General features: G+C 46.3%; 1 protein-coding gene across 3 annotated transcripts in view; it reads left to right on the top strand.

Moving 5' to 3' along the window:
- Positions 1-12,467, top strand: part of STAB2 (stabilin 2) — an 89,220-nt gene that overhangs the window by 68,316 nt on the left and 8,437 nt on the right. For all 3 annotated transcript variants that reach the window (XM_064456144.1, XM_064456153.1, XM_064456133.1), the window contains 14 exons: positions 26-115; positions 866-1,012; positions 2,236-2,292; positions 2,755-2,878; positions 3,919-4,068; positions 5,926-6,030; positions 6,416-6,523; positions 7,178-7,371; positions 8,364-8,505; positions 8,855-8,988; positions 10,112-10,277; positions 10,516-10,622; positions 11,253-11,372; positions 12,140-12,298. In XM_064456144.1, the coding sequence (XP_064312214.1) occupies positions 26-115; positions 866-1,012; positions 2,236-2,292; positions 2,755-2,878; positions 3,919-4,068; positions 5,926-6,030; positions 6,416-6,523; positions 7,178-7,371; positions 8,364-8,505; positions 8,855-8,988; positions 10,112-10,277; positions 10,516-10,622; positions 11,253-11,372; positions 12,140-12,298 (1,803 nt within the window). The remainder of the gene's footprint in view (positions 1-25; positions 116-865; positions 1,013-2,235; positions 2,293-2,754; positions 2,879-3,918; positions 4,069-5,925; positions 6,031-6,415; positions 6,524-7,177; positions 7,372-8,363; positions 8,506-8,854; positions 8,989-10,111; positions 10,278-10,515; positions 10,623-11,252; positions 11,373-12,139; positions 12,299-12,467) is intronic.

Raw genomic sequence — 12,467 nt, 5'->3', positions numbered from 1 at the left:
TACAGTTCCCCTGTTTCCTTCCCAGGTGTTGGCCTACCAGCTCCCAAGCTCCACCTCACTGAAGACGCTGCAGGGCTCCAACCTGAGTGTTAGCTGTGGGGATAACAGGGAGATTGTAAGTGTTCACTCCACCAGCACACTTACCCCTTGCCCCACTGCAAGATCCACTCGTGCAGACTCCACTGTGCCTGTCCTAGCCCCCAGAAAGGGACAACAGCACCGAAACTCAGCTGGACTTCACCAGTTCATGCCAACAGCCACAAAACTGGGGCAGCCACCCCAGCAAATTCAGCAAACTAAATGGTTTGCAAGACTCTTTGGAGCTGTCATTTTCTCTGTTGTAAGATGCTCTTTGTTCAAAACAGTTCTCAGTTACCTCAAAACTGAAATACAAGCACATTTTAACTTCTTCTACAAAACTGAAATACATGATGGAAAACTATTTAGGTGGACATGGCTTTGGCATAAACCTCGTGCAGCATCTGCATGCAAACTTGGGTTTGTAAGCACTTACAACCTAAGACTGCAGGTGTGCATGCAGCCTGTTAAAACAGAACAATGGCACTTTTTTCTTTGGAAATGTGTCAGATCACCCCGGCAAGCATCTGCCTCTGAATACGTGACTAAGCCTCAATGTGCCTAAGGTAAAGCTGTGGACATAGGGCTGGCATACTCTGTCCCCTTCAGGAAAGGGAAAAGATCCGACCATTTGTGATGTTATTACGTTCAGCTGTAGGTCCCCAGACTGGTTTAGAGCAGAGGGAGGATTATCACTAACACCCATGCAGGACCTGGATTCAGCCTGGCCCCCAGGAAGACTGGCTCGTGACTTGTCATGCCCCTCTCTCCTCAAATCCTCTCTCAGGGCGCCCTTTTCCTGAACGACAGACAGTGCAAGATAGTGCAGCGGCAGCTGGAGTTCGACGGGGGCATCGCCTACGGCATTGACTGCCTGCTGACAGACCCCAGCCTAGGGGGACGCTGCGACAGCTTCTTCACTGTGGATTTCATGGTCAGTCCCCTTTTTTGGTACTCCACCCTGGCAAAGACACAGCCTGAGGGTCAAACCTTGTCCTCACAGAGACCAGGGCAACACTCACAGCAGTTCTGGCACTACTGACATTAAGTCCTACCACTTCAGGCTGGCTTCATCTGCTGCACTGGTTAGAGCTAAGGTTAAGAAGTGCAGCACAACACCTGAAAGGTATACAACAGAAATCCAGCATCCACACTAAGCAATTACAGGACATGTGGCTTCAGTTAAGACCAGCTTAGCGAGCCCTGGTCTGTTTTCAATAAGAACGGTACCTTACAAATGCAAGCATAAATTTGAGCACGGACAGGTCTTCCTACCATGCTTTTAAATTAATACACATTCACTTTATTAATTTGATTGCATTTACAAAGTTCCCAATTTCAAACGATCAACGCTGCTGTCCTGGCTGCACAGGGTAATAAGGACACAAAATGGAGAACTGCCTAGTCTGTTAGCCAGGCTCTCGGGCTCTCACGTTTCTTGCTTTCACAGAAATATCCGTTAACGCACCTGAACAGGCACCATTAGCATGGAGGAAGTTTCCTCCATGAACTTTGACGGGTCCCACAAACAGGAATTTTTGAAACCCATTTTGAAATGGTTTCAAGACCAAATTTACTTCAGTTTAATTCAAAGGTATGAAAATATTACCTAGAAGCAAAAAAGAATTTAATGCAGTTGCCCTTAAAAAAGCTTATTTGAATTTGTATTTCAGTTATAAAACCAACACGTTTATGTATCCCATCTGTTCGAGTAACCTTTTTTTTCATTATTTTGTTAAATGAAATAGATATAATTTCCTTAGCTCTGGTTAGCAATTCCTGACAATTAACCATTTACCTCTACTCTGAATTAGACATCCAGACCTGATGCAGTCCATGTCAATATTTGTTTGAAGAATATCCACCATCTTTTCACTCCTTGTTTAAAGCCAGAGCAAAGTTTCTTCTTCCAGGACTTATATTCTGGTATCAAAACTAATTTCTTGCATTTCATGGCACTAAATTAATGCAACTATTTTGTTGTCATTCTCTCTTCTCTCTCCAGAGTTCTTATAATCTGTTTCAAGCATCATAAGCCTACATTCTTCTCTGTTCATATTTGCTGCTCTCATAAAACAGACTTTTTGTCCATTTTAAATAGCCTTTTGTTGCCATTATTTTAATATACTTTTTTTTCTTTTCCATTTTGTGCAACAGGGCCATTGTGTTAGCTGTTTCAGTAATTCTAAATGCCCGCCAGGGACAAAACCAAAGGTAATATATTAGAATCTTGCATTTAAGCAGTCTAGCCTGCTCTTCTTTGCACTATACACAAGGAGACTAGAATAAGTGGCTTTGAAAAACTAAAAAGAGAACCCTCAACAGTGAGACCCCACTGCTAAGTGATGCCATAAAGCCTCTGGGACAAAGCTGTCCCTGGGCAAACATCCAGACACTGGGGTGGGGGGACGCTTGTTATCTCACACAGCAGCCACCGTAGCAAGTGCTTCGGTTGACTTCAGAGCAGCCCCTCCATCCTCATTAACGGTGCTTAGCAAATTGGGAATCAAAGTGAAGGTGGGGGCCTCACACCTGCATGCTTCTCACATCACATTCTGATTCAATGTACATGAGAAACTGTGATTTAAAGAGGAAAAAACTCCAAACCTCGACATAGCATTCATCTTCCTGTGTTTCCCCCCACCCCCACCCCGTGCTGGCACACGCAATGCCTAGGAAGGGATCCACTGGTGCACGTACGAATCCTATGGGATGTGGAGGGATGGCTGCCGTAGGAACTGCTTCATGGTCATCCACACGGCCAAGTGCTGCAAGGGATACTTTGGGCCAGACTGCCAAGGTAGGACACCCCTCGCACCCCCTCCCGGCCGCCGGCCCGTGGCCTCCCCAAGCACAGCTGTGTTGTGCCCAGCAGGCTGAGCCGTGAGACCTGGGGTAGGGGGCATGAGGAGAGACCAGCTGCAAGATGGGGGAACTCTGTTGCAAGAGCTGAATTAAACAGAAAGTATTATTGCTTTTCCATTCCAAATAATCTCTTTTTCACACTTACATCAGGTTTTAAACTCAATGTTAGTGGCAACTAGTGAACGCTATGGAGAGTACAGACTGCTCTGCTGTAACCAAACCTAGTGAGTCTTAATCAGTCACCAGCTGAAAGTCCTTCCAACACAAAAACAGGCAACAGGTTTGTGGCAGTAATACCAGAACACACCAGAGACAGTGTATGATTCCTCAGACACCTGCAAGCACGCACACCACTGGTGTCAGGTCAGGTGTGGGACAGTTTGGGAAGCTTTATCTCCAGCTGTTTGCTAGCCGACACTAACAAACTGTGTGCTCCTTCACCTGCCATCGCCACAGGGGAGAGTTACTGAGGTTCTCACCAGGGCATGTAGGGTCAGGATCTGGATTAGGATCTCTGCTGGCAGACATGTCCAGAGACATGTAACCCTGCCAGCTCACCCTGTCTGAATTTTGCAAACAGACACATGGGGGTCCTGAGGAATTTTGGGCAGCCCAGCCTGAGCTGCCCTTTGGGCTCACCGGCACATGGAGGTGTACAAGCAAGTCTGGATTTGGGCAGCGGCTGGGTTGTGCCGTTCACCAATGGGTCTGAACGAACAAGCACACAGGTAAGAGCATCCAGACCCAGGGCTGGAAGAGTCCACAACTTTCTGATGAGAGCTGTAAAAGTACATCAAGGAACTCAGAGCAGGAGGCTTACAGTCAGCTGCTTTTACACACCCCAACAGAGATGCATTCACAGGCTTTTCCCTTGTTCAAGGATTTTTACAGAACAATAAATAACAAACTGTGACAATGAATAAACATGCACTTGAGCTAAACAGCTACTTTTTTTTTTTTTTTAAAACCTTTCAGCTTGCCCAGGGGGCCCAGAGACCCCATGCAATAACCACGGCTTCTGCAACGATGGGTACACCGGGACAGGAGAGTGCCACTGTGACAGTGGCTTCAATGGGACCTCGTGCGAGCTCTGTTTGCCAGGCAGATATGGCTCCAGCTGCAGGCGTATGTTTAAGTTACTATTCCATATCATTGCTCATGTCAAGCCTAAACTATTTTGTCAGTGATGAGTTTTTCAGTAAATGAGGAAATGCTTTCCACTTTCAGCACCAACAATTTCCCCGAGTTCCTTATCACATGGAGGGATGCCACAAGCTCTTAGAAGGGAGGAGGAGAAGGCAATGGAGGCAGAGGCTTATGTAGCTTTCTCTGCAGGGCTCCTCCTACTGTTGTAGGGTGCATAAGTAACAGGGAATAGAGATAGAACCTCCATTAACAAGTGTTTTCAATTACAGCACAGCCTTCTCCCCCATCCCCATAAGAGGCAAGACAGCATTTTAGCAATGTGGTTCCTTGAGGATTGCAGGAGGCCAAGGTCATGCACTGCTTTTGCAGAAGAGAAGAAAAAGGTCAGAGATAAAGGCAGCTTGCGAAGAGGGACAGCAGCCAAGAAACTGTTAATATAATCCACTTTACTGTGGTTTTAAGTGTGAACTAGGTGGAACCAGGATCGATATCGCCCTTTAAACTTACGTGCTTTCCCAACATAAAGCCTTCAGATGGGAAGCTACAATATTAACTCTTCTATCTTAACCATGTGCACCTGTAATGCTCATGAGGCACATATGATGGAGGGCTATAGACTAGATACCCCTGCAGTGTAGGCAAGACAGCAGACTTGGACACCAATGCTCAGGATTAGGCTTACCTACAGTTTATCCATTTTATAGCACACTATAGCATAAACTGCATGAGCTGTTAGTCTGCAACTCAAGTTGTGGTATCTAACCTGAAAGTTTTATAGCCCTTTCTTTTTAATATGTATTTATATCAGCCAAAAATTATGTAACCAGGCTAAATGAAATAAAGTCAGAGGATAACAACTCCTTTTCAGCAGGACCAGGTTTTCAGGAAATCCATTCCCCCAATCCCACATTATTTTCCTTTTTAAACAACACTATTTCAGGAAGAGGGATAAAGCAAGAAAGGATGCTACTTCATTACATTATAAAATGGGGAGACGTCAGTAATTCCTTAAGAAGGACTCAGCACGTAAGTTATTGCAGGGCCCAAGGACTGGGGAAAAAACATCACCTATAGGTTAAATCAGCCCTTCATGCTTCAGCTTGCAGGGCACAAGGAGTAACACCCTACCCAAGGAACAAAAAGAATCCAGAAGCTTTTAGTCATAAAAACACCTAAAACCTAAAAAACACATGACAGGTAACTTGCCCATGTTTTACAGCCAAGTTCACTAACCATGAGGTTAGCTTCCTTACTCAAACAGTCCTTCTCCCAGGCAGCAATAAAACGCTCTCTGTACACCTTGCGTCTCTCTGGCTAAAAGGCTTCCTCACAGCTCACAGCTACTACACATTAGGACAGGATCAGGCTGGGTCTTCAGCTCAGTGATTAGCTCCTTCCCACCACAGTCCTTTGTGAAATTTGCTACTCTACCACAATGCAGATCAATACCCATTTTCATTTCAGGCACACTGAAGTAATGCCACTTATAAAATCACAGGTCCACAGGCTAATTCAGGTTGGAAGGGGCCTCAGGAGATCCCCAGTCCACCCCCCTGCTCAGAGCAGGGTCAGTCCTGGGCTCAAGCCAGGTTGTTCAGGATTTATCCTGCTGGGGCTTACAAACGTCCCAAGGTGGAGACTGCCCAACCACTCTGGGAAGTCTGGTCCACTGCTTGACTGGCCTCATGGTGAAAAACAATGAGGTTAGATTTATCTGAATAATTGCTAAATATTGCTGTATCTAAATTGACAGTATAGGTGATGTTTCTGCAGGGAAAGATTTTTCCCTTTCCCAGCGGCAGCTCTGTAAACAATCCCTCTGTGTTCCTTTTGCAGCCTGCGAATGCAAGACCAATGGGCAGTGTGACGAAGGATATTCAGGAACGGGACGATGCTTCTGTGAAACAGGATGGACTGGCCGGCTGTGTGAAACCAAGCTAGGTCTCTGCCTCCTCTCACTGGACTCTGTCACGTGGAGCCATGGGTTGAAAGCACTTGCAATTCAAGTGCATAGAGAAGAGAGAAAAATGGTTAATTACATCAGAAGCCCTCAAAAGAGAAGGGACACTGTTCTGGACTGAGAACAAGTCCCTTCACGCTCCCTGTCTCCTCCTTTGTGACATGGGAATATGAGTGCCTACCTCCCCTGTGGAGGGGCTTTGGGCTTCTTGGGGGAAGGTATCACCCAAGAGCCAAGTAATCAAAAAAGTATTCCTAGAGGTTTTCCAGTTAGCAAGCCTGTTATGAGGGCTTCTTTTTCTGCATGAAACAAGAGCATTGCAATATAAATAGCACTTTCATCCCAGCTGTTCTGCCTTCCCCACAGCTCTGCCGCCAGTGTGTTCCCCGAGCTGCTCCGCCAACGCCGTCTGCATGGAGAACAACACGTGTCAGTGCAAGCCGTTTTACGATGGGGATGGGCTCACGTGCACAGGTGAGCTCCCTCTCCCATTCACAGCCTGCTGCAAGAAAGCAGGCCATCCCCTCTTGCACGTGCACTTGCATACAGTTACTGTCTGGTATGAAACGTTGGCTATCAAACGTAACAGCTTCCACAGTGAAACAAATTTAGGATATATACAGATCAGGTTCTTTTCTGAAGCAAGAGGCTGTCTTCACCAGGTTTTACCAAGAAGGAATATGAGGAAGAAGCACTTCAGTCAGGTTTTGGAGACAGCAGGATTTTCATTATTGTTTCACTTACAGGATTTTCTTTGATGACCTTAGGCAAGGCAGCTCCCCAGTAACATCACTGCAGAAACAGTCGTTCTGGGGAGAGGAAACATCCTCCGAAGTCACCCTGGCCAGAGCAGAGTCCCTAAAATAGCAGCTCTCTTAGGCCTCCAAAAGGAAAAGCAGAACATCTGGTGGGTGGTGCCATGTCTCTTAAATTGAGGACATCCTGACAAGGGCTTCAGAGCCTTTGCACAAGTTCAGGAATGGCTCAGGAAACTCAAGCAGTCTTTTCCCCAGACAAGTTTTCTAGTATTTTTAGTGTGCCTTAAAAATCTGGAGGTGGTTTGTCTTTGTGAAGAACATCCTCTTTAAAAGTAGACTTCACTCACCTGTCTTCTTTACCCCCATGCAGCTGCAGACCTTTGCAAACAAAACAACGGCGGGTGTCATAAGGCAGCCGAATGCACACAGCTCGGGGTGAAAGTCTTCTGTAGCTGCAAGAAAGGATACAAAGGCGACGGCTTTACATGCCTTCCAATAAATCCTTGCGCTGATGGGTTCAACGGAGGCTGCCACGAGCACGCCATTTGCACTGTCGTAGGACCTGTAAGTTGAATGATTTCAGTCACCACGAGGGAAGTCCGAGGCATTTCTTCCTGGTGCCAGCAGAAGTCTTTTCTCTGGCTGGATCACACTTCGTACCTCTCAAAATCCCTGTTTTCCAAAACATTTACATAGCTCCAACCTACTTTCCACAGCAATTTGGTATCCTTTCAGCTGAGGGGTGAGAAACAGTCTGACATCTTTGCTCTAGGGGAAGGGGTACTACAGCAGATGGGATATTTTTCATGTGTAATTTTTCTGTCCCCTTCTTAGCTCTCCCTAACTAGATATTCATATTTGCAATGGGAGTTTGTTGCATTGAAATAGAATATATTTTTGTACCTAAACATAGGGCCAGACTCACCTTAAAAAGCTCTGCAGCCACATGATACAAATTCCTTGGCCCACACGGTCAATGTTGTTGAGGAAAACTTGTGCCGGTGACTTGATCCAGCATTTGTCCTGGTGCTTTCGGGATCACCTGTCCGTTCCATTTTGGTGGATTGCCTGATGTGTCTTCCAGGAACCATGTAGAAAAGCCTTGCTGCTAATCCATTCCAGCTGCCAGCCATCACAATGCCTGGGTGTCCCCAACTCCTGCTGGGTTTATAGTTCTCAATTTATTAATATCAATGGACTGCTAAATTCCTTTCGTGCCCTGTCATTTAAGTATCATTTTGATTGGCTTGCCATCCGTTTTTGTTAATTACGTGTGATATAATTCTCCAATGAATGTTATTAGCTTTGTGGATGGAATTATGCTTTGGTATGAATTCAGCAAAGCACCCAAGCACACACACGTTTTGCTTAGAAAAATAAATGTCAGCATCAGAGTTTGCGGTCTGTTGAATCACACGTTAGTAGCAACTTTCCTGTTTGTCCATTCCTGGCTATATCAAGTAAAATTTTTCCAACAGTTAAGAATGTTGCTTGAAAAACCACTTTTATGTCAGCTAAGTACTTGGCTTGGCCTTTTTTATTCTATCTCTGACCAGGACAAACGCAAGTGCGAATGTAAAAATAACTACATTGGTGATGGGCTGAACTGCTCAGTGATGCAGCTTCCTCTTGACCGCTGTTTGCAAGACAACGGGCAGTGCCACCCCGATGCTGACTGTGCCGATCTCCACTTCCAAGGTGAGGATGGTACACCGTGCACGTCATGGCACGGGGACATCCTTGTCTCTGTGCCACTGCAGTGAAGCCGGGTTCCTTGTGTCTGTATGCTCACCCAGTGGTCTACCTATATCCCCTTGAAAAAATGAGATTTAAGCATGATTAAAGTTAGAACGTGTGCTTAAATACTTTGCAATACCAGATTTATGAAGCAACAGATGAGGGCATTCCAGGTAAGAAAATTACCCATAGGGGATCAACCTGTCCTAACTACATTTCACAAAACTCACAGGTATTTGTATGGCACAGTTGACTGCATGCAGACACGGAAACCCCCTCAGGAGGAGCTGGTTCTTCTCTCTCTTTGCAGATACCACAGTTGGGGTTTTCCATCTACGATCCCCACAAGGGCAGTACAAAATGACTTACGAGAAGGCGAAGGAGGCCTGTGCCAATGAGTCAGCCACCGTCGCTACGTATAACCAGCTGCTGTATGCGCAGAAGGTGAGGTAGCCTCACTGCGGGAGGAGATCCCCAGAGCGGACCTAGCCACAGCGTATATGGGAGGGAAGAGCAAGGGGCTGCTCTGTGCTAAGCAGCTTCATTTTCCCTCCTTTCCTTCCCTTGTGCCCCAGGGAGCAGTTTTCAGACTGTTTATTGGTTTCACGCCTGCTCATGCAGCACTGAAACCAGTTGCCAAGTTCTTGTTTCCAGTGATCCTGGGGTGAGACGGTAAAGTCACTTACAGAGTGTTTTCATGGGGGTTTTAATTATTAACACTTCTTAAAGCAATATATGCTTCAGAATTATACTTAGATTAATTTTTTTTTTAATGTAAGGCTCCAGGAATTTTTTCCCCAAAGGCTGTTAACTTAGCAGAGCCATTTCCATATTCTTTTCCTTGAGTGTGTATATAGGCAACAGATGGCTGACATTAGTGGGATGAGCATCACATCCTGGGTTTGTAAAACTTGTTTTAGAAGAGTGGGTCAGACTGACTGCGCCTTTCTGGCTCCTTCCCATCTGTGGAAGGAAGAAAGATGCTCACTGTTTAGAGACATCTTTAGCAAAATGTGAGGCTGGACCACAGCCAGCACGTAAACCTCCTTCTGCTGCCCAAGGAGATTCAGATTGCAGCTGGAGCCACATGTTCCCTGCACCCCATAGCCTAAATATTTCCCTCAAAGCAGCAAAGTCAGCAGTGGGTCTGGCTCCAGTGCTCCCAGGGATTTATTTTCTGTGTTGAGCTGGTTTGCCAGCCCTTCCCACACTGACAAAAGATGAGCTTGTACACAATGGGATTGCACTTCCCCTTTGACTTTCACACCCACCTTTGATCCTGCCCAGCTTTGGGGTCAGGGAAGCTTTTCCCAGGAAAGGCTCCCTTGGCCCATATGGGGAGCCACTGACTTTCGGGAGGGCCCCCTCTCTGCATCCCCCTGGCCCAGAGCTCAGCACAGGGCAGGCTGCAGGACTGATGGACAGAGCCCACTCAGACCCTCAGCCTGGCAGGTTGGGTGCTGCCTGAGGGTCCCAGGGGTGGATTGGCCATTTCCTCTGCAGCACCCCAGCCCCACCACCCAGCTCTTCCCCCAATGGTTTTTCTTTACGGCCGTGCCGGCTGCAGGCAAGGTACCACCTGTGCGCTGCTGGCTGGCTAGACGGTGAAAGAGTGGGCTACCCGACTGCCTACTCCTCCCCAAACTGCGGCTCCGGGTACGTCGGCATTGTGGACTATGGGAGAAGAGTCAACCTGAGTGAAACCTGGGATGTCTTCTGCTACAGGGAGAAAGGTAAGATGGTCCTTTGCTGCATCCCTCTGCACAAAGGGGAGCAGCAGCCCAGATTTCAGTTCCTTTGGTCAGCCACAGGCTGCTAGATACCAGTGCAAGAGACCCTACTTCTTTTTAACTTTAAAAAAAAAAAAAACAAAACCTGTTGCCTACAAGTTGTTTTTCAGGCACAGGACAACCTAAAGCCTTCTAGCAAAGGGCATTTGCCCACGCAGCTGTCTGTGTTTGTCCCTTCCAGAGGTGAACTGCACCTGCAAGCCAGGCTACGTGGGAGACGGCTTCTCCTGCAGCGGGAACTTGCTGCAAGTGCTGACGTCCTTCCCAACGCTGACAAACTTCTTGTCGGTATGGCCAACAGCTGGCACGCTGCTTGGTTGGGTGAGCAGAGCAAAGCAGGCTCTGCCACCAGGTTGTACCTCAGTGTTTGCTTTACTAGCAGGTAACAAGACCACACGAGCAAAGCTGGGTGGAGCAGCCTACATCTGCACCGTCAGAATCAGAACTTACTGAGTTTTTTAATTACTTGTTCCAAAGAAGATTTGGGTTTCTAAAACTTATTTGGGAATTAAATGCTACCACAGCTTAGCTTAAAGAGGACTGTGTGGACAACTGCCCCTCACTTTCTCAGCATCGCAAGGAGTGGAGTTTTGTGATTTTATTGAATTGTTGATGGAGAAAGGCAAAACATTAAAAGGGTCCTTTTCTTGCCACTACTCAGAAAGGCACTATATGCATAGGTAGCCTCACAGACAACATGGGCCCAACTCCTGCAAGTCAGTTTAAGATGCACTCATCAAATCAGGAGCTAAAACTGGGTTTTGAATACAAACTTCCTTTGTAATGTCACTCCAGAGCTGCTTCATGGCTAATAACATAAAGCTTCTTTGTCATTATTTATCCAGTCTCATCTTTTCAGCTCCCTGTGCAGGAGCACACAACTGCTCTTTAGTAAAGCTGGATTTTGTTTCTGCCTAGGACATCATGGCTTACTCCAGCAGCTCTAGGAAGGGGAGAGAGTTCCTGCGGTACCTCACAGACCTGTCAGTGCATGCCACTCTCTTTGCTCCAAACGATAGCGGGTTAAGGGAAAATGAGGTCAGTATTTTGTTTTCTTTTTTCCTTCCTCATTTCAATAACGTTTATGGGTTTCTGTATCCTGGTGAAATTTAAGTCTTAAAAAAAAATAGCCTTAATATAACATGACTTCTGTGTAACCCCACATAGCTTAAACTGTGCTTCTGCAAGAAGTACATTCATAATTTCCATTTCTTTTCTGTAGTTAGGAGTGTAAGGTTATCAAGTGTTCAAGTTACTACAGAGACTTTTCCAATAGGGATTTTAGTTACCCAGTTGTAAAGGAGTCTGCCTGAGATGAAGCCTTCTCTGGTTTATTAATCTCAAGCACAGTTATTTGAAGAAAGCAAAGCACAGCTTCGGTATTTCCTACAAATACATTAAAGACATTTGTTCCTAGCTTTATTTCTGTGCTTATCCCTCCCTCCCTCCCGCCCTCCCTTCCAACATTGTCTCAAACAATTCACATGGGTTTATGCCCTGGCTTGCATCTTCAAGCTGTTTGGAATATCTCTGAGGTTTATCACTTCAGGTCATCATACTGAAGAGAAAAATCCTTTGTCCCACCAGCATCAAGGTACTGCCTGCTGCAGGCAGCCGTCAGAGACCAGCAGGGACAGAACGTCCCACTGTTCATATCCACTTTGTCCAATAGCCTCTACACCATATTGTACTTGCTGCAGCATTAATAGCAAAGAGGGATAAGGTCACAGGCACTTAGCCTACCGGTAAATCCAGAGGATTAAGGAGATCAGTTAACGTTCCTTCTATTTTCCTCTCGTTTGCAGACGCTTTCCGGGCGAGACATAGAGTATCATTTATCTAATGCCAGCATAATGTTTTATGAGGATTTGACCAACGGAACCACTCTTCTAACTCGTCTAGGGGAAAAACTCCTCATTACAAACACCAGGGGCCAGGAACATCAAGCCCCCACTGCTGAACAGGTACCCTTCTGATAAATCTCCTATCTTCGTGCTTATGCTACACCCTATAATCGGGTGACACACTGATCTGGAGAGCAATTTGGCAAGGTTATAGGGGGCAGCAATGAGAGGCTGGCTTCAGAAGGCTCCTTCCTGCCCAGAGACAGCAGGATAGCAGCTGGCAAACTTC

This window comes from Phalacrocorax carbo, chromosome 1, assembly GCF_963921805.1.
Source record: "Phalacrocorax carbo chromosome 1, bPhaCar2.1, whole genome shotgun sequence".
NCBI lineage: Eukaryota > Metazoa > Chordata > Aves > Suliformes > Phalacrocoracidae > Phalacrocorax > Phalacrocorax carbo.
Note: the sequence above shows the minus strand (reverse complement) of the source record. Positions and strands in the feature narration are given on the sequence as shown.